This window comes from Balaenoptera musculus, chromosome 5 (genome assembly GCF_009873245.2).
Source record: "Balaenoptera musculus isolate JJ_BM4_2016_0621 chromosome 5, mBalMus1.pri.v3, whole genome shotgun sequence".
NCBI lineage: Eukaryota > Metazoa > Chordata > Mammalia > Artiodactyla > Balaenopteridae > Balaenoptera > Balaenoptera musculus.
Genome location: NC_045789.1, coordinates 136,869,480 through 136,891,166, shown reverse-complemented (window position 1 = coordinate 136,891,166; position 21,687 = coordinate 136,869,480). Strand labels below are relative to the sequence as shown.

The 21,687-nt window shown below is 56.0% G+C and overlaps 1 protein-coding gene across 1 annotated transcript in view; it reads right to left on the bottom strand.

Moving 5' to 3' along the window:
* The window catches only part of SORCS2 (sortilin related VPS10 domain containing receptor 2), a 495,273-nt gene that overhangs the window by 62,119 nt on the left and 411,467 nt on the right, over nucleotides 1-21,687 (bottom strand). Inside the window, exons 5-8 of the mRNA XM_036853888.1 lie at nucleotides 16,646-16,719; nucleotides 12,332-12,396; nucleotides 8,503-8,621; nucleotides 5,906-5,995 (exon numbers count right to left, since the gene is read on the bottom strand). Of these exons, the coding sequence (XP_036709783.1) occupies nucleotides 5,906-5,995; nucleotides 8,503-8,621; nucleotides 12,332-12,396; nucleotides 16,646-16,719 (348 nt within the window). The remainder of the gene's footprint in view (nucleotides 1-5,905; nucleotides 5,996-8,502; nucleotides 8,622-12,331; nucleotides 12,397-16,645; nucleotides 16,720-21,687) is intronic.

Here is a 21,687-nt window from a genome sequence, read left to right as displayed (position 1 = left end):
GTGCTGTCATTCAGGCTTTGTTCCATTTACAGAACACAGGCAGCGTAGATTTAGCATAATTCTTAAGAGCTCTAAGATTTTGGGCATGGTAAATGAGTACTGGCTTCAACTTAAAGCCACCAGCTGCATTAGCCCTTAACAAGAGAGTCAGACTGTCCTTTGAAGCTTTGGATCCAGGCACTGACTTCGCCTCTCTATCTATGAAAGTCCTAGATGGTATCGTCTTCCAGTGGAAGGTTTTCGTTTACATTGAAAATCTGTTGTTTAGTGTAGCCACCTTCATTAATGATCTTAGCTGGATCTTTTGGATAACTTGTGGGAGCTTCTACATCAGCACTTGCTGCTTCACCTTGCACTTGATGTCATGGAGGTTGCTTCTTTCCTTAAACCTCGTGAACCGACCCCTGCTGGCTTCAAACTTTCTTCTGAAGCTTCCTCACCTCTCAGCCTTCATAGAATTGAAGAGAGTTACAGCCTGGCTCTGATTAGGCTTTGGTTTAAGGGAACGTTGTGGCTGACTTGATCTTCTATCCAGATGACTCAGACTTTCTCCGTATAAGCAATAAGTCTGTTTTGCTTTCTAATCATTCATGTTTTCATTGGAGTAGCACTTTTAATTTCTTTCAAGAACTTTTCCTTTGCATTCACAACCTGGCTGTTTGGTGCAAGAGGTCTAGCTTTTGGCCTGTCTTGGCTTTCAACATGCCTTCCTCACTAAGCATAATCATTTCTAGGTTTTAATACAAAGTGAAGGAAGTGTGACTTTTCCTTCCACTGGGACACTCAGAGGCCATTGTAAGGGTATTAACTGGCTTAATTTCAATGTTGCTGTGTCTCAGGGAAGAAGGAGGTCCAAGGAGAGGGAGAGAGATGAGGGAATGGTCGGTTGGAGGAGCAGTCAGAACACACACGACATTTATCAATTAAGTTGGCCCCAAACAATTATAGTAGTAACTTCAAAGATCACTGAACAGAGTTCACCATAACAAATATGGTAATAATGAAAAATCTGAAATATTGTGAGATTTACCAAATGTGACACAAAGACACAAAGTGAGCAAATGCTGTTGGGAAAATGGCACCAATAGACTTGCTCCATGCAGGGCTAGGGTTGCCATAAACTTATAATTTGTAAAAAAAAACCAAACAAAAAAAACAACATCTGCAAGGCACAATAAAGTGAGGTATGCCTATATTTCTAATTTATTTGTACTTTGTTTTCTTGACTTTCTCCACATTTCCTTTAGTTCTTTGAGCACCTTGAAGACAGTTGTATTAAAGTCTTTGTCTAGTAGATGTGCCATCTGGTCTTTCTCAGAGACAACTTCTGTTGGTATCTTCCTCTTTGAATGGATTGTACTTTCTTTGTTTGCCTTGTGGTTTCTTTGTTATTGAAAACTGGATGTTGGAATCTAATAACGTGGTAACTCTGGAAATCAGATTCTCTCCCTTCCTCAGGGTTTGCTGGTTTTTAAATTTTTTATTTAGATTTTATTGCTGCAGGCTATCTGCATGTCAGGGATCAGCCTGAGGTGTAAACTGAAGTTCTCCTCAGGTCTTTTCTGAGCCTGAGCTTTTTCCTGGGCATGCTTGGTGACTTTCTAAATTCCTCCATATGTGTGGTTGCTTTTGAATGTCCTAGTCCTTAAATGTTGGCTCCCAAAAGGGAAAAGAAGGAAAATAAAGGTGGGGTGGCAGTGGAAACAGGTTCTGGCTGTAACTGAGCAGGACCTTGTGGGGACTTCCCGGGACAGACCCCTCCTCCATGTGCTCTGCTTTAGCTCCTCTCTAAAGGACATAGATAATAGTATCTGATGCACATTTTCTGAGTTGTTTTGCAGATGCTAATACCACCACCAAATGGGAGAAGTTAACTACTTGATCATGAGCATGTAGCCCCAGAACTACTGGTGCCCAAGGATTGATAATGTTAACCCCTATGACCCTGCCCTGTTACCTCACCATCAACCAATCAGAGAATTGCGCACGAGCTGATCACATACCCTGGGATGCCCCTCCCCCACCTTGCCTTTAAAAATGTTTTGCTGAAACCTGTTCGGGTATTTTGAGCACTAGCTGCCTGGACTCCTTGCTTGGTGCCCTGCAATAAACACCGCACTTTCCATCACCACAACCCGGTGTCAGTGGGTTGGCTTTGCTGCGCGTGGGCGAGTGGACCCAAGTTTGGCTCGGTAACATGGCCCTTTAAATCCCTTGGAAGCTGCTTCAGCTGGTGGTGGCTGCAATAATAGCTGTGTGCCTGGGTGTCTGCATGCATGATAAGAAACACCAATCAACAATCAGAGCACAGACTCCCAATATTGGGGGGCAAGGTCCAATATTTAAGGACAAAGTCCTATGCCCACTCTGGCTCCGGCAAGCTGTGTGTCTGCTGCTCTAGGAATATGTACACAGCTGCCGGCCACGCGGCTGGGGGGCAGGAGTGGGAGATGGGGAGCTGCTTCCTTGGGAAGAGCTAAAACTGTGGGTATTAACCTTGATTTATGGTGCAAGCCCTCCCCTGGAAGCTGCAAGCCTTTGAATAGACTCCGGAGTTCCAAAACAATTACATCAGGCAGATTCTGCCAGTGGATTGTTGTCTAAGTGAGAAGACAGACTCCTGTGCTTTACCACTCGACCCTCTTCCCTGATGTCACTTCCTCCTTTATTCTTACGCTTTATGGGTTTTATTTTATTTTATGTAAACAAATTACAGATAAAAGACTATTTACTTTATGCTTATGAATGTTTCTATATAATCAATAGTTACTTGGATTTTTCCCCTCTTTTGTCTGTTTATAGCCTTTGCCTATTTTTTTTTTTTCTGTTAGGGAACATGAGTAATTTTTTTTTTTTAATCTCTACAAGTAAACAATTTAAGCACAAAGCATGCTGGTAAATATAATAAAAACTGTTTACCCATTACAGGTTTCAGAGACAGGTGAATTAAAACAGCAGAATGGTACCTTTTATACCTTTTTAAGTACAAGGAAAATAGAATTGATACCACACAAAATTTGGCAAAGCTGTGTTGAAACTGGTCTATTCTAACTTTGCTGGTGGAACCCTTTCAGAAAGCAACTAAGCTCCACAAAGATTTATATCCTTTGTCCAGAAGTTTTTCTTAGACTGACTTGAGAAAATAAAAAAGGAAATACCTGTGGGCACAGATATATTCATGGCAGCACTGTTTATAATTATGAAATATGGAAACAACCCAAATGTCTAAACAACAGGAGTCTGGCTTAGCTGAACAAGGTACGGTCTCCTGAGTTGAAAGTTTTGCAGCCGTTTAAGGTGGATATCATGTGTCATGTGGGAAAAATTCTCCGGAGACACGTCATGTGAAAGCCAGGCTGTAGACAGAGTACCTGCAATGATACAGCTACAGCAGTGTCGCCTTGGCTTGGGGCCCAGGACCGAGGGAAACCTCACAGGGCTCGGGAGGGAGGGAGGGAGGGAGGGAGTGGGGGGAAGGAGGAAGGGAGGCTGTGGTGAGCTCCCCTCTGCTCTGATTTCTATTGTTTCCATGATGTTACTTGGGCAATTAAAGAGAGAAAAAAAAAAGATGGGGGTGGTTTGCGGGGGAGGAAACAGGCAGGAGTTACAAATTCACCGTATAACAACAAAATCTGATTAGGAAATTCAATTAGCTAGCTCTCCGTTGTTGGTGGGAACACGGCTCTGCCTGCTCTCCTGAATTCGGTGGAGAGGAAGCAGGCAGCTCTCTGGACGGGCAAGGTGCTCAGCAAAGACCAAATGTGGTCTTGAGGACCCTGCAGGGCTCGGGGTGGGGGTGGGTGATCCCTGAGAGCAGCCTGGCTTGTGCGTGGTCCTCCGCTGCCTGCCGCTGGGTCCTGGGCAGGACCCCCGCGTGAGGACACGTAGTGCCAATGCAAATGCCACCGATATAAGTGGGTTCCTGGCCATCCCTTGAAACTGGATGACAGGAGGGGCATGTCTGCGTCTGGTTTCTGTCACCACTTACGATGCGGGGGCAGTACCTAGCATCACAGCCTCACGACTCTTTTCAATGACCCCTGATTTCCGCAGACACGGGAAGCTGGCAGGTAGCACGTGCTGTCAGGGGCCTGCAGAGGGACTTGCAGTGGTGCTTCCTGCAAATCCCCCCCAACACAGAGACCAAGAAACACTCACTGCCGTCTCAGCCACGGGCCAGGGAGGTGCAGCCAGGGCTCGAGGTCACAGAGGTCATGACTTGGGGCTGCAGTCTCCTCAGAAGACCCTCAGAGATGGCCTGGCCGCTGGTCCAGCCTCCCCCATCCCAGGAAAGGGGCAGCATCTGCCCAGGTCCCAGTGCCAGAGGGGAGCAGGGAGAGACCCAGGGGTCCACTCAACCCGCCCCCTCCCAACACCAGGACAAAGGACGTTGCTGCTGCTGCAGCCCCCAGTGGCGGAGGAACAGCCTCTCAGAAGCTGAAAGGCCCCCCCACCCCCCAGAGATGCCAAAGGCATTTGCCATAAATGAAACCATTAGCTTTTCATTTATTTACTCGGCCAACACTGGAGGGACTTTATTAAGCTTCCTTCTTTTCTTTCTTTCCTTTCCATTTTTTCCCCCTCTTCCTTTTCTTTTTCTAAAGAGATGCTTTTAAAAGGTTTTAAAAGTCTCAGGAACTTTTCCCATTTCTGGCTCAGGAGGGGTCTGTGATGTCCCGAGCAGCAGCTCCGGCATCCAAGTCCTTTCCAGCAAGCCACAGCCCCCGGGCCTGCAGGGCCCAGGGCATCCACCTCCTCTCCACCCTCCAGCCAGGTCTCTCCTGCCCCAGGGCCTTTGCACCTGCACTGTCCTACACCTGAACAGCCTTCCCCCAACCTCTGGGCTTCAGATGAAACATCCCCTTTAGGGAAGCTTCCCCCACCCTCCATCACTCTCTGCCTCGGCCTCTCATTTCCTTCGCAGTACAAATCACAGCTTGCAATTATTTTACACATTTGTCTGTCTGCTTGACTTTCTGCCTGTTTCCTCTGAAAACCCAGCCAGGGCAGGAAACCGGGGTGTCTGACTACAGCTGTAGAGTCTGTTCCTAGCTTACATTTCATGCGCGGTAAGTATGTCGGGGAGAAGGGCTGCTTCAATCTGCGCTTCTGAATTATGTACATGGGATGGAGACCATCCTCTGGAGGGAGATGTGGCAGAAGGCTGGTCTCAGACTCGCCTGGACCTCGGACCTCGGTTTGAAACCTGCTTTGGTTTCTTACAAGCTGTGTGACCTCAGACAGGATATTCAGCCTCTCTGAACATCAATCACCTCCTTTGTAAAGTTGGAGTAAAATATCAGTAGGGAGGGGGCTGTGGGGTTCACCCTGAGGCAGGGCAGGGGCAGGGTCTGGACAGCCTCCATGTCCCCCTTCTTTGCCTGCCAGGCAAGGGGAAGGAAGTAGCGTTAATTGAACACCTACTATCTACCAGGCACTATGCTAGGCAGTTGGAATGCAGAGGTGAATAAAACAGAAACCGCCCCCCAGCCCTGGAAACTCTAGTTGAAAGCAGGCGACGGACACACGGGGTTGCCAGCACCCTGAGTGTCAGGAAGGAGAAGGGTGGGGTGTGAGCAGGAAACTGAGGCCTGGACCAGCCTGGAGGGTCAGTGGGAAGAGACATTTGTCTGAAACATCACATGTGCAGGAGTCTGGGGAAAAGAAAGACCAGGCAGAGGGAAGAACATGGCAGAGGCACTAAGACAGAATGAAGCTGGGCACATGTGAGGATGGAGTGGAAGGGGAGGGGGCAGTAGCTGGAGGGGGAGGGGGGAGTAGCTTGCTCTTATCCATCCTGACCTGGCCACCACCAAGCACAGGTGCAAAAGCCCTGCAGCCCCACGAGTCAGGGCAGGCTCAGCACCCGGCTCAGGGCCCGGTGGAATGGGGAACCCACTCGTACCTTTGGCAACGCATACTTCGGCAGCTTCATCGGGACAAATTCATTGCGACGATAAGAGATGTAGTATTTGGTCTGGTTTGTTGAGGTTGCCTAACAGGAGGGGAAAAAACAAGTTTGTAAGGGACTAGGTTTCTTGTCGAGCCAAATCCTGGTGCAAATGCCCTTTTACTTTGCTTATACATGCTCTGCTTGAAATGGGAAGACTCCTATTCATCCTTCAGAGCCCCACACCAAATGCCCCACCTCTGGGAAGTCTTCCTCCACCTCCCTCAGTTAGAACTAACCTCCTTCCCCATGCTCTCTCAGCACCTGGCTTCCCTACGTCTGAGTTACAGACAAGGTGAAGAAAATTCTGTTCCCCAGAACTCCTCTTAGGGAGAGTACTTGGTGAGCCACTGAGTGGAGGAAGAGGCAGGCCAAAGGTAAGCTCAAGCCACAAAAGATGACCACCAGACCACGAGGCAAGAAACAGAACGAGAGGCAACACTCCTGAGACTGTCATGTGGCCAGCACTGTCCCAAACATCTCATCGGTATCAAACCCAACAACTCCACGACCTGTGATCATTTCCATTTTAAAGATGAGAAAAGTGAGGCCCAGAGATGGAGTAACTTGTCTCCAACGGGATATAATAGAAGACCCAGGAAAAGAGCAGCATTTGCTTCTTTGGGGAAGGGGCAAGGAGGAGGCGGTGAGAAGGGAAGAGGAGGAGCAAGGGGGCAAACGGGTGATGGGAGAGGGAGCGGGCCAGGAGCTGGACAGAGCACAGTGGCCGCTGACCTCTGGCCCCGGCCGGGCATGCACCGCGGGCTGGGCCTTCCCCCGTCGGACACAGACAGGGTCAGCAGTGGCAGACCAGGCCTCTGCGACAAAGCTGAGAGCCAGCCGTGATCACATCTGAACCCAGACCAGCCAGTGACGACCTCGCGTCATCCAGGCGTCATCCAGGCTGAGTGCGCGGGGGCGGCTCCTTCACCATCACAGCTCGGCCTCCTGAGCCCCCTCCTTCCAGACCAGATCACCGAGCAAGCCAGTTACAGCGTGGCCCCGCCTCCCGACAGCACCCGATCCGGCATCTTCCATCCTCCCCGAGCCCCCTCCCATGGCCCACCCTCGGCCAGGCCTTCCCAGCACCTCTAACTGAGCCCCCCACCCCATCCCGGGGCCCCGTGGTGCATGGTGCCTACTGCTGCACGAGGACCAGCCCAACCTGCCCAGCCACAGCTGTGCCCCCGGGGTCTCAGGCTTGGGGCGCTGGCAGACCAGACAATCACAACATTTAGAAAACACTCAACGTGAGATACTGTTGTTGAAGAAGCCAATGCTGTCATTGCTCCAACCCTTGGTAGATATTTGCAGAAACACAATGGGAGGTGCTGGGAAGACAGCGGTACTGAGAACAGACCCGGAGCCCCGCCCCCACCGGACTGCAGGGTCTATAGTAAACAGTAAAGGACGACAGTGTGGCCTGGCTGTGACGGAGGAAGGCACAGAGCTGGGGGCGCTCTGAAGAGGCAACCTGTGGGCCTGAAGTAGAGTGGAAGTCAGGGAAGGCTTCCTGGAGGAGGTGGTGCACGACAGTGTTGGACGAGGAGGTGGAGAAGGGGGCGCGAGCGGTCCATGCCCAGGGAACAGCGCGTGCAAACACACAGAAGGGATGGGAAGCCGTGGGGCTGGGCGTCAGGCAAGGGTGAAGGAGAATGGGGGTGGGGCTGGGAGTCGGCGGCGGGGCTGGGAATCAAGGCCGGTGGTGGCAGGAGCCTCTGGCCTGGCCTGCTCTAATGGGGGCCGTGACACACCCTGCCAGTTCCAGCCCCCAAATCCACAGGAGGCCCTGGTACACTCTGCGTGTGGAGAAGGGCACCTGGGGTGATGAAACGTCCCTGAGATGGGGGAGCCTTCAGGGGAGAGAACACCAGTGGCTGCCCCTAAGGGGCCATCTTCATAGGAGCCTTTGGATTTGTCTCATGGGGTCCTAGAGGGTGGAGCAGGGGTCACTGGATGAGAGTAGAGGAAACACTTCGTCTCAGTGCTGGAATGACATTTCCAAAGATTTGAGCTATCCAGGAGAGGGGTAGGCTGTTTTGGAAGGAGTGAGCTCCTCGTCAGTGGAAGTAATCAAGAAGTGGTATGACCAGTTGTTTCCTGGAGTGTCTGAACCGTCAGAACACATGGTGGTCCCAACTGTGATGTGAGTACCTGTGTGTACAGGCAGCAGGGCTTGGTCCCTGGGCTCTGGACAGCTGATGCCTGGCGGCCAAGAGAAATGATCAGAGACCACAGCTCTGAATATCATTTCAAAGTCACCGGAACCAGATGGAACAAAACGGGTTTGGGCTTGGGGGCCCTGGGCTGTGGGAAGTTCCTAGTGGGCAGAAGGGAGAAGGAGCAGGTGGCATCCCTGTGTTTTGGCCTTACGGGGTTTGGGGGGTGCCTTCCACCACCGTCACAGGGGCAGGGGAAACTGAAGTAAGTAGCACTTGAAAGTAAAATAGCCATTTTATTGCTTCCTGTTTGAGTGATTCCATTTTCCCCCGAGTGGCTTATATCCCACATCACTTATTGCCGATTTCCAAGAGCCCCAGCAGGAACCTCACCTTAACGAAGATGTAATCGTCCTGCACGGTCAGGGAACTGTGGTCAATGGGGCCTGCGAACGGCACTGTCAGTGTCTTATCGGAGCAATTGTGGATCTGGCAGGTGACGTACCGAAAACCTGCAGGAGATAAGAGCCAGCCACGCGGTGCATGAAATCTCAAAGACTCAGACTCTAGCTGAAGGAGTCAGACACAGCCTCAGACATGCTTAAGTGCTGAACCTTTTTGACTCGGTCTGCGTTCCGATACCCCTGCCGCCGGTTTTGTTTGTGGGTCTGAATTTTAAACGGTGTGCCCTGCGATTACACCTGCTGCTGAGTGGGGGCAGCTCTGTGCCAGGCGCTCTACGGCGAGGAGTTCTTCTAATACTCAGGACCATGCAACGATGGTCCCATCTTCCAGATGTGGAAATTGCGGCTGAGCAAGGTTAGGAGACTTGTCGACCTCAGGGCCACCTGGACTGCCTCCAGCTTTTCCTAGAGGAAGTTTCACTGGAACACAGCAGTGCCTAATCGGTTACGCATCACCCATGGCGCCTTCACCGTACAATGGCAGCCACTGGCAGCAGAGACCACACGGCCAGCCGAGCTAAACCGTTTACTAGCTGGCCTTGACGGGAAGCGTTTGCTGACCCCAGGGGGAGGTCGTGCAGGGGAGCACTGCCGTGTGAGTGCAGGACTTGATCCACATTCCGTCCCATGTGCCCTCTGCCCCTGGCTTTGGGTTAGGGTTAGGGTTAGGCACGGCACCTGCACGCCCGTGGCCACCTGTATCCTCTGTCTGGGAGAGGGACCTCGGAGCAATCCGGAGAGATGGTGGGCAGGAGAACCCCCCCCACACACATCTCCCCCCCACACACATCTCCCACCCACCAGCCTTCCCTGGGCAAGCTGGGTGCATGTGGTCACCCAGGGAAGGGACAGTGCAGGGCCGTGGCTGGCATCTATGGCACCCATCACGACTCGGGGCCCCTCCCCCCCTCCTGGAGTCTCTCCAACTTAAACGGGTGGGTGTGGGTAGGACTCAGGGGTTCTTTCCCCCTTAACTTTAGACAAACACTTTCATCCTTTTAGAAATATCTACGATCAAGCAAGTTGAACCCCTGTTTGGCCAGGCAGCTGCTGCTCTTACGTCAAGCCCTCTGTTTGCCGGGTTGGGGATCCCAGCGGAGTTGCGCAGAGGCCCGGAGCCTGTGCCCCGGGGGAGCTCGTCTCTACCGCTTTCGGGCAGGAGCGGCGTTTAACCACAGGGGCCAAATGGAGCCCAGCCAGGGAACTCAGAGACGTCAGCGCTTTCGGGGCACATCCTGCCCACAGCCTTCGGTGGCCTGGCAGCATGCAGAGTGCCAGGGTGCCGGGCTGGGGGCCGGAGGACCTGCCCTAACTCACCGGCAGGGTCCCCTGGGTCTCAGCTCCTCCACTGTAACGTGGGTATTAATGCCCACCTCAAAAGAGCAGTTGAGCGTCCAGGAGACCGTGCGCACAGTAGGCCCGCAATCAGCCACGGCTGTGCCATGGCCCGCTCCTGAACCACTTCCATCTCCCCTCTAAACGGCCTGGTCACTCCCTGTGGTCAACACTGAATTTCTTGTCGTGGGCTTGCCTGGCTGGACACGCCGTGGAGTTGCGCCCAGGCCAGACTCAAAGCGGACCACCTGCTCGCTCATTCATTCATTTACTCACCTGCCCACTCATTCGTGCGTGCATGCATTCATTCATTCATTTGTTCACTCATCTCACTATGGTCAGGCCCTCCCTGTTCCAGCTCTACTGCCAACGAGACAGACAAAGACCACCTTTCACGGGGCTGATGGTTTGTGCAGTGGGAGAAATGCCGATTCACAGCGCTTGCCAATTTCTCTGGTGTAAACCACCGCCCCCACCCCGCCGGGGCGGGGGGCAGTCTCAAGCCGCCGAGATGAAGTTTCTGACCACGGGGCTGAGAAGGGAGGTGGACGCTCGGCTCTCATGAGCCGGCACCAGCTGCAGCTCCGGGGAGAGGCAGACGGACCAACAGTGACCACGTGGTGTGACAGTCAGTGAGCGTCCTCGTGTCCACGGCACGGATTGTGGCCGCAGGGTCCTGCCACGTTAGCGCAGGGGCCCAGCATCTGCTCAGGGCGACTGGCACCTGGCCGTGTGCTTATTCATTTGGTGGCTCTACTGGGGACACAGAGGTGAATCGATCAGGCCCTGCCCCGTCCCCAAGGAGCTCCAGGCCCGGGGAAGTGTGCAGAGCTGTGACAGGGCAGTCCGGGTGCTGTGGAGCCCAGAGGAGGTGGTGGGCAGCCCGAGAAAGACGTTCAGGGTGGACAGATGGGGTGCAGCCTTCCCGCAGGGGCGAGGACAGGTGTAAGGTGACCTTGGGGAATGGCCCGTAGCTCAGGCTGGCCGGAGGGTAGGTGGGGCTGGAGAGTGGGGTGGGTCCTAAAGGCCCGGAGGCTGTGCCACCAAGCTTGGCTGGACTGGATTCTAACAGGGCTCCCGGGCTGGGGTGACTGGAGGTAGGGGAGACGGGGGAAGGACGCTGCTCCGCCCTGGGGGATCTTCACGCGCACGTCACAGCTGCTAGGCTCAGGGTCCCTCCTCCCCCGGGGAAGGTGGGCTGCGCGGAATCATCGCTGGGTGAGAACGGTGCCCCTTGTTGAGGATGGAGGCCTGGCCTTCCTCCTCGCTGGAGGTGGGAAATCACGAGACATCCCCCGCCTCTGCTGCGTTGAGCCCCGCTGGGGATCAGGTCGCCGTGAGCGTGGCCGGGATGCTTTTGGATTTGTGTGTGGAGGATGGTGGGGCTGCGGTCTGTCCCGGCCCGTGACCCTGTGATTTGGGGCAATCTGGAGCCTCTGTGAGCTTTTTCTGCTCCTGGTCAGTGAAGCTGAAGACACAGTAACATTCCCGCAGGACGGGGGCGTCCAGGGAGGAGCCAAGGGCTTGGACGTGGTAAAGGGACCCACTGCACGTTGACAGACAACGTCCCCAGGCTGAGCACCACGTGTGGGGCCCATTTCACAGACAAGGAGGCCGAGGCGCAGGGTCACTTCCAGGGTCCCGTGGCTCACACGTGGCGGGCAGGGAGCTGACTCCGGCGCCTCTGTCGCCAGCCAGGACTCCGGTGCCTGCCACCACTGAACCTACCCTCCACATAGTATGGCCCAGCCTGGGGACAGCTGTTTGCACTTGTCAGCTCCCACTGTTGGTTAAGTGTGACCCTGCCCGGGTCTCCACTCCGAGAGAAACCACCAGGAGGTCCCACCAGGCAAGGGGCAGGGCTGCGTCTTGTACTTGACCCTGCTGGGGACCCTGCTGCATCCCCAGGGATGTGACTGGTCCACAGGGGACTCAGTCAGTGTTTGTTGAATGAAGGCACAATCTACAGGTCCTCTCGGCTCTGATGTTCTAGAACATTCCATGGTTCTGCCGCCAGTGCCACTCCTTCAGGAGCACAGAGGACCTTTCTCATAGCATGCGCGGCCCCTGGGCTCATCGGCCACGAAGCTCCTTGCCCCACTGGAGGGGGGCAGCCGTCGGAGGCCCTGCCCCACCTCAGCACTCAGCAAGCTTGGTGGGGGGCAGGGTGGGCGCTGAGAGATGGGGAAACACTCAATGCTCAGGGGCCAGAACAAGTCATCCTCTCAATAGACTTTGCCACTGGAGTGGAGCTCCTGGACTTCAGTTTATCCCCAGTTGGAAAACAAGCACATTTAAAGTTATGCCGCATCGTAACACAGCAAGGTCAGCCGTGGAGGGCCAGCCACGAAGGACAAGGGCAGCCGAGCCGGCCACGGGCTGAGCAGACTTGGGGCGCTGGCTCCTGTACCCTCCCGGCTTACCTCCTCCGAGCTCCTGGGCCTCCACGTGGACCACGTCAGGGTCAGCGTCCACCCCCGAGACAGCCCTGGAAAAGAATGGCCGAGGTTGGCGTCGGCAATGGAGCCCCCAGGCCCTTCTCGCGGAGCCTGTGTGGTCCCGGAGCCCGAGGCAGCCATGTGGCCTCCCGGACCTGGGGCTCAGAGGACACAGTCCTCCCCGAGAGCCCACCTGCTCCTGGGAGGCCGACGGAGCCCCGGCCTCTGCCTTGCAGGGCCCAGGGTTTGCTGGGCATTCTTCCGTTTAGAGTAGTTTAGAGAAGACGTTCACATTAGTGCGTGTAGGTGTGTGTATGCGTGTAGGTGTGTGTATGTGTGTGTGCGTGCACATGTGTGTTAATGATCAAAACAATCCTAGGGGGCAGGAGGTGCCTGGGAATGTCACCCTAATTTAGCCACTGAGGGCACGGAGGCTCAGAGGAGCAAAACACACCCCCGGAGGGCGCAGATGCGGATTCACAGCAGGACCCTTCTCCCTTAGCCCTGCTCCCCTTCGTGCCCCCTTCACAGTGCATCCTTGGGAAGGCACTGCTGTCAGCCACTGGCCCCTCCCCTGACCACACTGCTCCAGGGGTTCTGGCAGCGCACGGAGCCCAGGGGGACTGTGGCTGCCCACGACGGAGCGTTCAACACGGCCCGAGACGAACGGGACGAAGACACACCCTGGGGGGGGCAGGGACTGGGCCGCCTCCTCCAGGGGAGCAGGGCACAGCGCTGACCCCTGCCCGCCCAGCACAGGGCCTGGCACCCAGGAGGCGAAGCGCAGGTTTTTCAACTGATGATGTGATGTTGTCCAGGGTTTCCCAGATTTTTACCGGTTCCAGGTATCAACTGGACTGTCATCTCCTGCCGTGTTCTGTATGTCAGCTCCCTTTAGAACCTTCTATCTACTTCAGCCATCTCCTGACCAAGAACACCCGGGACGTCACAGGTGTGGGGAGCTGATTGTATTTGTTATAACGTACATTCCAGCCGGTGTGACTGTTTAACTCCGTCCACCAAGCCGACCCTCTCACAGACAGTGATCTGAGGCAGCACCTTGACTTTGCCAAAGAGCAAACTGAGAGTCTGATGCAGAGGTCACTTCCCACGGCCACTCAGCGCTCAGGACAGGCATCCCCCTGGCCCCTGCAGGCCAATGAGATGTCCCTACCACCGAGTGCTCAGTCCCCACCACTGACAGTCCCCGGAGCTGGCCCCTCTCAGCTCTCAACCCGATTCCTAACGGGCTTGGCACCAGGGTGCCTGTCTGCTTCACCTCCTCCAGGGGCCAGGTGGTCCCAGGTGGACAGGGGAAATCCACAACGCTCCCCGTGGCGGGATGTGCAGTCTGTGATGCTTCAAACGTGGGTGCCGGCAGAAATCACTCTGACTCTCCATAGAGTCTCCATCGCAAGGTGAAGTGTTGATTTAGGTTTTGTGAATAGACCATTTGTAAGCTCCTTGGAAGGAGGTCTCCTGCCTGACATTTTCCTCTCTTTTCTGAATAAAGAGAGACATTGTTCCCTTTACCAGGAGCACTGACCGGTCCTCAGCTGGGCAGATGGAATTTTAGTTTGCCCATCCATCATCTGTAAATGGGGTCATGACACTCGGCCTGTCACTCATCCACTCACTCACTCTCTCATTCCCTCTCTCTCTCTCACTCTCCATTGGAGCCTCTCCCCTGCCACTTCCCAGCACGCCCACACCAGGCCCTGCACCAGGCAGGGAGCACAGTGGGCCTGAGGTCCCTGCCCCAGAAACCCTTGGTCACGGGTTTTGAAGACCACGTGAAACTCTGCATCTACACACCTCAGATGAAGCCTGGCTCCCTGTGGGAAATGACAAGCATTGAGCCCTGGGCCTTCTTGTTTGTCAAGGTCCCCAAACATAGTATTTGGGGAAGGCCCTTGGTCTATTGTTTAGAAACAGCAGTCACATGAGAAGACCTGTGGCCATGCAGGCTCAACACAGAGTGCAGGGAGTTGATTGCTACTCCTTTGGATACTAAGGGAAGCTCTGATGCAAACAGTTCTGGTAAACCCTCTAAGACACCACCACCAGGGCTGTTGTGGGATGACCTCTGTCTTCCCCTCACCTCCCTTCAGGACAGAAGTACTGCCACTTGCCTCACACCTGGGCAGGCACTGGAGCTCATGGAGGCGGAAGACTGAGGCTTTACGGGTGAGCGTGGGTTCGAGGCGGGAGGAAGACTTGGAAACGCCTGGGGAAGTGCAGGTGGCCAGACTGCCTGGCAGAGAGGCCAAGGGCAAGGTCACTGGCTACGGACAGAGGCAGCCATGGCCCATGATCTAGGACAAGTGCCCTGGCCTCTCTGGGCCGCCGTTTCCCCTCTGCAACGTAAGGGGAAGACAGCTGGGTGCCGTTGTGTGGATCTCATAAGAGGATGCACTCGGACCCGAGGTCTGGTGCCCGGTGCCCCGTCAGTGTTCACAACGTGGCTGCTGCTGGGCGGTCCTTACAATGTTGTCCCAGTGCCGTTGAGAGACCAGCAGGGAGGCGACGCGTCAGGGCATTCGTGGGCCCAGAACGTAGTAGGTCTCCCAGCCCCCGGCCACGGCCCCATGAGGCCAGTCTAACGAGCTCACTTGTTTAAGCTTCTCAAAACATTAAGGGTCTGAGTCTCAGACAGAACACGGGGCTTCAGCGATTCCCGCTGTCAGTTCAAGGACAGAGAGCGCCTTGGAAGCGCTGTCAAAACAGCATTATTCACTGTTTACAAGAGGGGCCCGTCCCTGTGCTGTCACCACGTTCCCGGGGAGACTCCAGGGCCCCGAGCAGACAAGTGTCTGGCGTGATTATTCCTCTCGCATAACGACTTGGAGCAATTTGAGAAACCTGGGGGAAGAAATAATTTGATTTGCCCGTGATAACAACGTGTCTGAATGAGCACCAACTTAGCTTTCAGTGCCTGCGGGCTGTTTCTCTCTGTGGTCCCAGAGGTCTCCCTGGGACTTGGACGCGCTGGCAGAACCGCTCCCCGCCAGTCCCCCCTCAATCCTGATCTGCCAACTTCCCAGGCCGCGCTGCTCAGAAACCCCACCTCCTGGCCCCCTTCCCCACCTCCTTGAGCCCCTGCAGGCTAACAGTTGACAAGAATGACAGGGCCTGTGATTGATGCCGCGCTCCAGTTTCCGAGGAAGGACCCGGGACCTCTCGAGGGCGGCCACGTGGAGGGAGCCCTGACACCACCACCCCCCAACCCGGGGCGGAAGACACACCCCCAGGCCGTTGTTCCGGAGGCGAGACCAAAGCTTCCCTTCAGCCTGTGGCCCTAAGTCCGCAAACTAGTTCCTGGCCCCGATTAGCATGAAGACGCAGAAGGAGCGGGAGGGGGACGGGAAGCTCGTCCCACAGCGTTTGTCCTGGGGACGCAGGGCTGGGCCTGGCTGGGAGGCCTGGGCGTACGTGTGCAGCCCAAATGAGATAAGAAAGGAGAGGACGTGAGTGTGTGTCACTTTCACACTCAGGAAAACGCAGTTTGGTGGAAAGAGCCCGTGTGTCACTGCACGCATCTCCAGAGGTAGTTGAGGCGGGGGTGGGTGGCAGCTGGGTCAGGGGCGCCAGCGTGGGCTCTGAGCCCCGCCTTTGGCTTCTGCTTCCTCTGCCCCTGGACCTCGTCCCTGTCTCATCCTTGTGGGCCGCACTCGCTTACCCAACAGGCGTTTCCTGAGCACCGGAGCCTCCTTGCTGGGGCGGTGAGACTAGAGCGCCACGCAAATCGATTGTTGAGGGGCTCCCAAGAGATGACACAAACGCGGAGGGGGCCCGGGCACCAGCTGGGGCAGGAGTGAGGGTCCAAGACCGCCAGGGGCTGAGGAAGCCATGGGGCAGGGGAGGCTGCACCGCCGGGCCGTCAGCCGGGGGCCGAGTCGGGACCAGGACAGGAGAGGCCGGGGCAGCGGGGAGGGGGGAGGGGGGCCCGTGGGGAGGGGGACACTGGGCCTGCTGTGTGTCGGGCACTGGGCCAGCTCTACGTGCATTAGTGCCTCTCCCTACTATGGGGGAATCGGAGGCCCAGAGAGGGAGATTCACGTGTGCGAAACCGCACAGCTGGTTCGTGGGTGCGCGCGTGGCCTGAGCGACACCAAGCCCCAGCTCTCAACCCTTTCCTACGCTGTCCCGGCAGAGCAGAGAGGACGCCCCGGAGGCCCCCCTGGGATGAGGAGGGCAGGGCTGGGGCAGAGAGGAGAAGGTGGGGGACCTGAGCTGGGGGCCGAGGGGGCTGACTTGGCCTCGCCGGGGCTCCCCGGGTCCTGGCGGGGGCACGCTCACCAGAACACGTGGTCTTTGGTCACTCGCTCCTGCAGAAGAGTCCACTTCTTCCCCAGGTCAGACGATACGTAGAGCTTTAGGGCGGAAGGAGGAGAGAGAAAAGTTTGGTCACGACATGAGGAGTGAGCCTCTTCTGAGAGCTGCATCACCCTTGGATGATGACTGCCCCGGGGGAGGCTGGCCAGTCCTGTCCAACCTGGCGAGGACCTGTTGGGGGCAGGCCCTGTGCTCCAGGTGGGTACAGACCAGCCTCTGAGAGGCGGAAGGTCAGGCACGGGGGCTCCGTAAAGGGCCAGTCTCGCCCCCAGGCCAGCTGGTAGGAGGCCAGAGACAGGGGCAGAGGTCCCCGGAGGAGGTGTGTCTGAGTGCAGGCACCCAGGAGGCACTTGAATGTCCTTTATGCATGTGGGGCGGGGGGAGGGCGCTCTGGAGGAGGGAGCAGGAAGGGTGGGACGGTCAGTTCAGGACACAGCAGAGACCTTGAAGCCTGGCTGGGGCCTTGACCGCTATGGTAGCCCAGGGCCTGTGCTTGGGGTTTAATGCTCTGTTGTCGCTAACTTGAAGGGCCTAATAATTTTATCTCTGAACTCGAGATTTGTGAGCAGAGCCGGACGGAGCAATGAGCTGGTGTGGGGCTCGGAGCCCGGGTTCCCGTGGCTCTGACAGTGCCTCCAGGGGCGCTGCCACCTTCCACCCCTGGGGGTGGGCCTGGGCCTGGGGAGGGTCAAGGTTGGGTGGCCGTGCGCTGAGTCCTGAGGCCCTGGGAGCCTGGGAGGTCTGCGTCCACCCTGCCTGTGTCCCTGTGCACAGGGAGTATGACATTAGTAGCTCGTAAAGACACCGTGACAGCTGCAGAGAGACCATGGAAGAAAGGGTTTGTCCCAATTTTTAAACGCTTCTCACTTTGCACTGGACCCTGTAAAGTACACAGCCAGCCCTGCCTGAGACCACCAGGCCGCTGGACAAGACGAGGCTCTCAGGAGGGCTGAGGCCAGCTGCCGTGGAGCAGAGGCAGGGAGGCCCCAAGGAGGCCAGGCCTCGGTCCGGCCCTGGGCTGCAGGCTCATGGAGGGGAGGAAAGGGCTCCGGAAGGGGCCTGTTTAGAGAGCTGAACATGTCCTGGGAGGAGGGAAGGGGGAGGCGGCGTCTAGGGCTCTGACCTGGGGACCTTGGGTGGGGACAGAGCCTCGAGCGAGCAGAGTGGGCTTGGGAAATGCCTGCAGGGGCCACAGGGCAAGACCTGAAGGGGAGGGAGGGGACAGCTCTCTGGGGATCACAGGACAGGGTGGGGGGGAGGAGCACTCACATTGGAGCGCCCGCTCCATCCTGCTCCAACCTCCGCTGGGACTCAGTAGCTCCCTTTCTTTTCTTTTCTTTTTTTTTTTAAATAAATTTATTTATTTAATTAAATTAATTTATTTATTTTTGGCTGCGTTGGGTCTTTGTTGTTGCACGCGGGCTTTCTCTAGTTGCGGTGAGAGGGGGCTACTCTTCATTGCGGTGCGCGGGCTGCTCATTGCAGTGGCTTCTCTTGTTGGGAGCACAGGCTCTAGGCACACAGGCTTCAGTAGTTGTGGCTCACGGGCTCTAGAGCACAGGTTCAGTAGTTGTGGCGCACAGGCTCAGTAGTTGTGGCTCACGGGCTCTAGAGCACAGGTTCAGTAGTTGTGGCGCACAGGCTCAGTAGTTGTGGCTCACGGGCTCTAGAGCACAGGTTCAGTAGTTGTGGTGCACAGGCTCAGTAGTTGTGGCACACGGGCTCTAGAGCACAGGCTCAGTAGTTGTGGCGCACGGGCTTAGTTGCTCTGAGGCATGTGGGATCTTCCCAGACCAGGGTTCGATCCTGTGTCTCCTGCATTGGCAGGTGGATTCTTAACCACTGCGCCTCCAGGGAAACCCCTCAATAGCTGCATTTCTTAAACCAAGGCCCTGGGAGCCAGTGTGATGTGCAGGAGGTGGCCGTGATGGGTGTGGGCTACCCCATCACAGCCCTGGTGCTTCCCCAGATGCGTCTCCACGCCCTGGAGGCCAAGAGAAGCCAAGTACAGCACAGGCTCCCCGGCCCAGAGCTCCGGGGCTGAGCCACACCCGGCCCTGCGTCTGCAAAGCTCATGGTCCAGGAGGAGAAACGACAGACCCGAAGGCAAAGGATTGCCCCTGAGCACAGACACTTGCCAGACGCTGGGGGAGCAGGAGTGAGGATGGTGCCCAGGGCCCTGGGGCAGCTCACACAGAAACACGTGTGCGAGCACCCCTACAATGCATACATACACGTACTCACAGACATGCACACACGGAGACAGACACACGGAAGCCCGCATGTGCGCAGATACAGGTATACACGCAAGCTCACACGCTCAAGCATATACACACAGGGAGACACACAAGCGCATGCGCCACCCGGCCCCCAGACACAGACGTGCACGTGCTTACACACATGCACACACATGTGAACGCACACAGACACAGAGACACAGCTAGGCATGCACGCACCCACAGACACATACGCACACACACGAGCAAACCCTCCAGTCGTCACTGGGGCCTGGTGGTGGGCGGGGAGCTGGCGCCTGTTGGGTCCTGGCCCCATGGGGCTGGAGCGTGCACACACACACATGCTCACACACGCGCGCCCATGTGGGATCCTGGCCACCACATACCCCTCCCCTCCCCCCCAGCCTGGGGGTGGCGGGGATGTCTGCAGCCTCTGTTCTGGGGATAAACCGCCATCCTGTTTTGCTCCTGTTGCCCTTCCGATGCCTCTGTGACCAGTTCCCTGTGTTAGGGTCCCTCCATGTGCCATCTGGAGGTTCCTTGTTCCTCCCTGGACACCGCCTGTTGCCTGGCATCAGTGCATCATCGGGGTCATGGGGATGTCTGCAGGCAGAGGAGGGCAGAGGCCTTTCCAGGGGGAGGAGCTCCCGAGCACAGGCCTGGGAGCAGGAGGCAGGGGGTGGGAGGTGCTCAGCAAACAGCAGGTGCTCAGCAAACAGCAAGTCGGCCTCCAGGTGCTGGGCCTCAGTCTGTGCAAAAGTGAGGCTCACAGCCAGATGCTGAGGATGGGGCAGAGCTGTGACTTCATCTCTTAGGGGTGGGGAGCCAGGGAAGAGTTAAGCAGGTGGTGGCAGCTCTGCTCACGTGGTGGCCCTCCGTCTGCTCTATTTGGGAGGCTAGTGGGATGGGGAGTGGTCCCTATCCTGCTGGAGGAGGCCTGGCCTCCTCCTTCCTCTCCAGAATGGCTGGGCAGTCCCCAACGGCAACACGGAAACCCAGGCCCCTGTCTCCCAAGTTTGGGGCCGGCACACCTGGGCTCAGATCCCTGCCCTCCCTTTCCGGAGTCACCCAGGTGAACCTCGGCTTTTCTCAGTTGTAAAACGGGTGACATCCTCCTTCAGGAGGTCAGGAGGGTTCAAGTGGGTCCCGCGTGTCAGGACTTCACGCAGGCAAGGCGTGCGCTGAACTGGGGCTCTGAAGCCCCCGGACTGAGCGTCGTGCCCACCGTCCTCCTAGACAGAGCTGCCCGGGGCGAGACGGAGACTGCGGATGTGAGCCTAACACTCCCACTTGGCCCCGCGATCCTGTTCAGTTCTGCTCCTGCCCACACTGTCACTCTGGGGTGTCCGAATCGCCTTTCCCCCTTGCCAACAACAGCCCTGAAAACTACAGATTCCCCAGCTGCCTAGGAGAGAAATTTCAGGAAAACGTTCTCTCCCTCTTCCCCGCAGCTGCAGAAGAGCAGACCGGCCCCTGCGTGAGCGATTCCTCCTTGAAAAGGTCATCTCCTAACCTCGGGGTCTTGTGAGAAGACGCCCCACTTCAGGATGGCTGTCCCTACCCATAAAAATCACCGAGAGCCTCTAGAAAGAAAGTCACTCTGAGTAGTTGTCTGACTGACACTTTGTGACCTGGTGACAATTGCATAACAGTTGTCCCTTTTTCTTAAACTTGGGAGTTTTCTTTGTTGAGCTCCTCTCCTCTGCTCTCACCGGCAGGGAGGAAACACTCAGGCTGTGAGATCTTCTTACTCAAAGAGGCTGAGAGTCTGCATCTTAGTCTGTATCCCACCCGGTGCCAGCCGCTGCCCCCAGCTACCCCTGCAGGGCTCCCCAAACCCTGGCTACTCAGAGCCAGTGTCCCCTCCCCAAATTCCTCAAGCCCCAGGCTCCTGCTATATTCAACTCTTGCCGTTTGCTGGACCCACCTTTTTTCTCTCTCTTGCCTCTAGGCCTTCGCACGTGTTGTTCCCTCTGCCTGGAACACCCCTCTTCCCCTCTCCCACCACCCGGCCGACTCCTCCCTCTCAGGGCAGTCTCACTTTACCCATCTGCAAATCGGGAGAGCACAGCTCATATCCTCAGGCAATAAGTGAATAAAAAGGAGTCTGAGGCCACCAGTCTCAGGATTATGTAACCTCCGGGTTAACGGATGGCGTTATCGTTGCCATCACCACCGACGCACTTGCCATTTATGACATCTGCCCCAGAACTTTATGAAGCCTTTCCAATTTGCTCTCATGGGAGGTGATTGCATAACACACAACCAACTGCTGCAGAAATAGAACATTTCTGCTGAGTAAAGGACAAACACCGGCAAATAAACACGTCAGGGACATCCTAGTTACTGCAGCTAAAACCCACACAGCGATGTCCTGGGGAAGGGTCGACTTCCTCTAGACCACTCCTCTATAAGAAAAATAAAATGATCAGAAGATGTTCTGATCTGATGTAAAGGTAAAACGATCAGAAGTGAGAACAAGGGCGAAATAAAGGAAAAGGAGGAGGATCAAGTCAGAGGGAAGGTGCATTCCATTCACAGACATGTGTGCCAGTAAGTCTCACACAATAATTAGAAGCATTGCAATTCCGCCCAGCTTTCAGTGGTAGGTTGGGTATGATGGTTGGAACTCAGCATCCTCCCTTCCCTTGCTGTAGGGCACCTGGGCACACTGCAAAGGCTGAAAAGCTGAGATGCAACATCGCTCAGACTCCCTTGCAGCTAGAATTCTGGGTCAGATAGATGCACGCGTGTGAGGTTTGGAAGGGG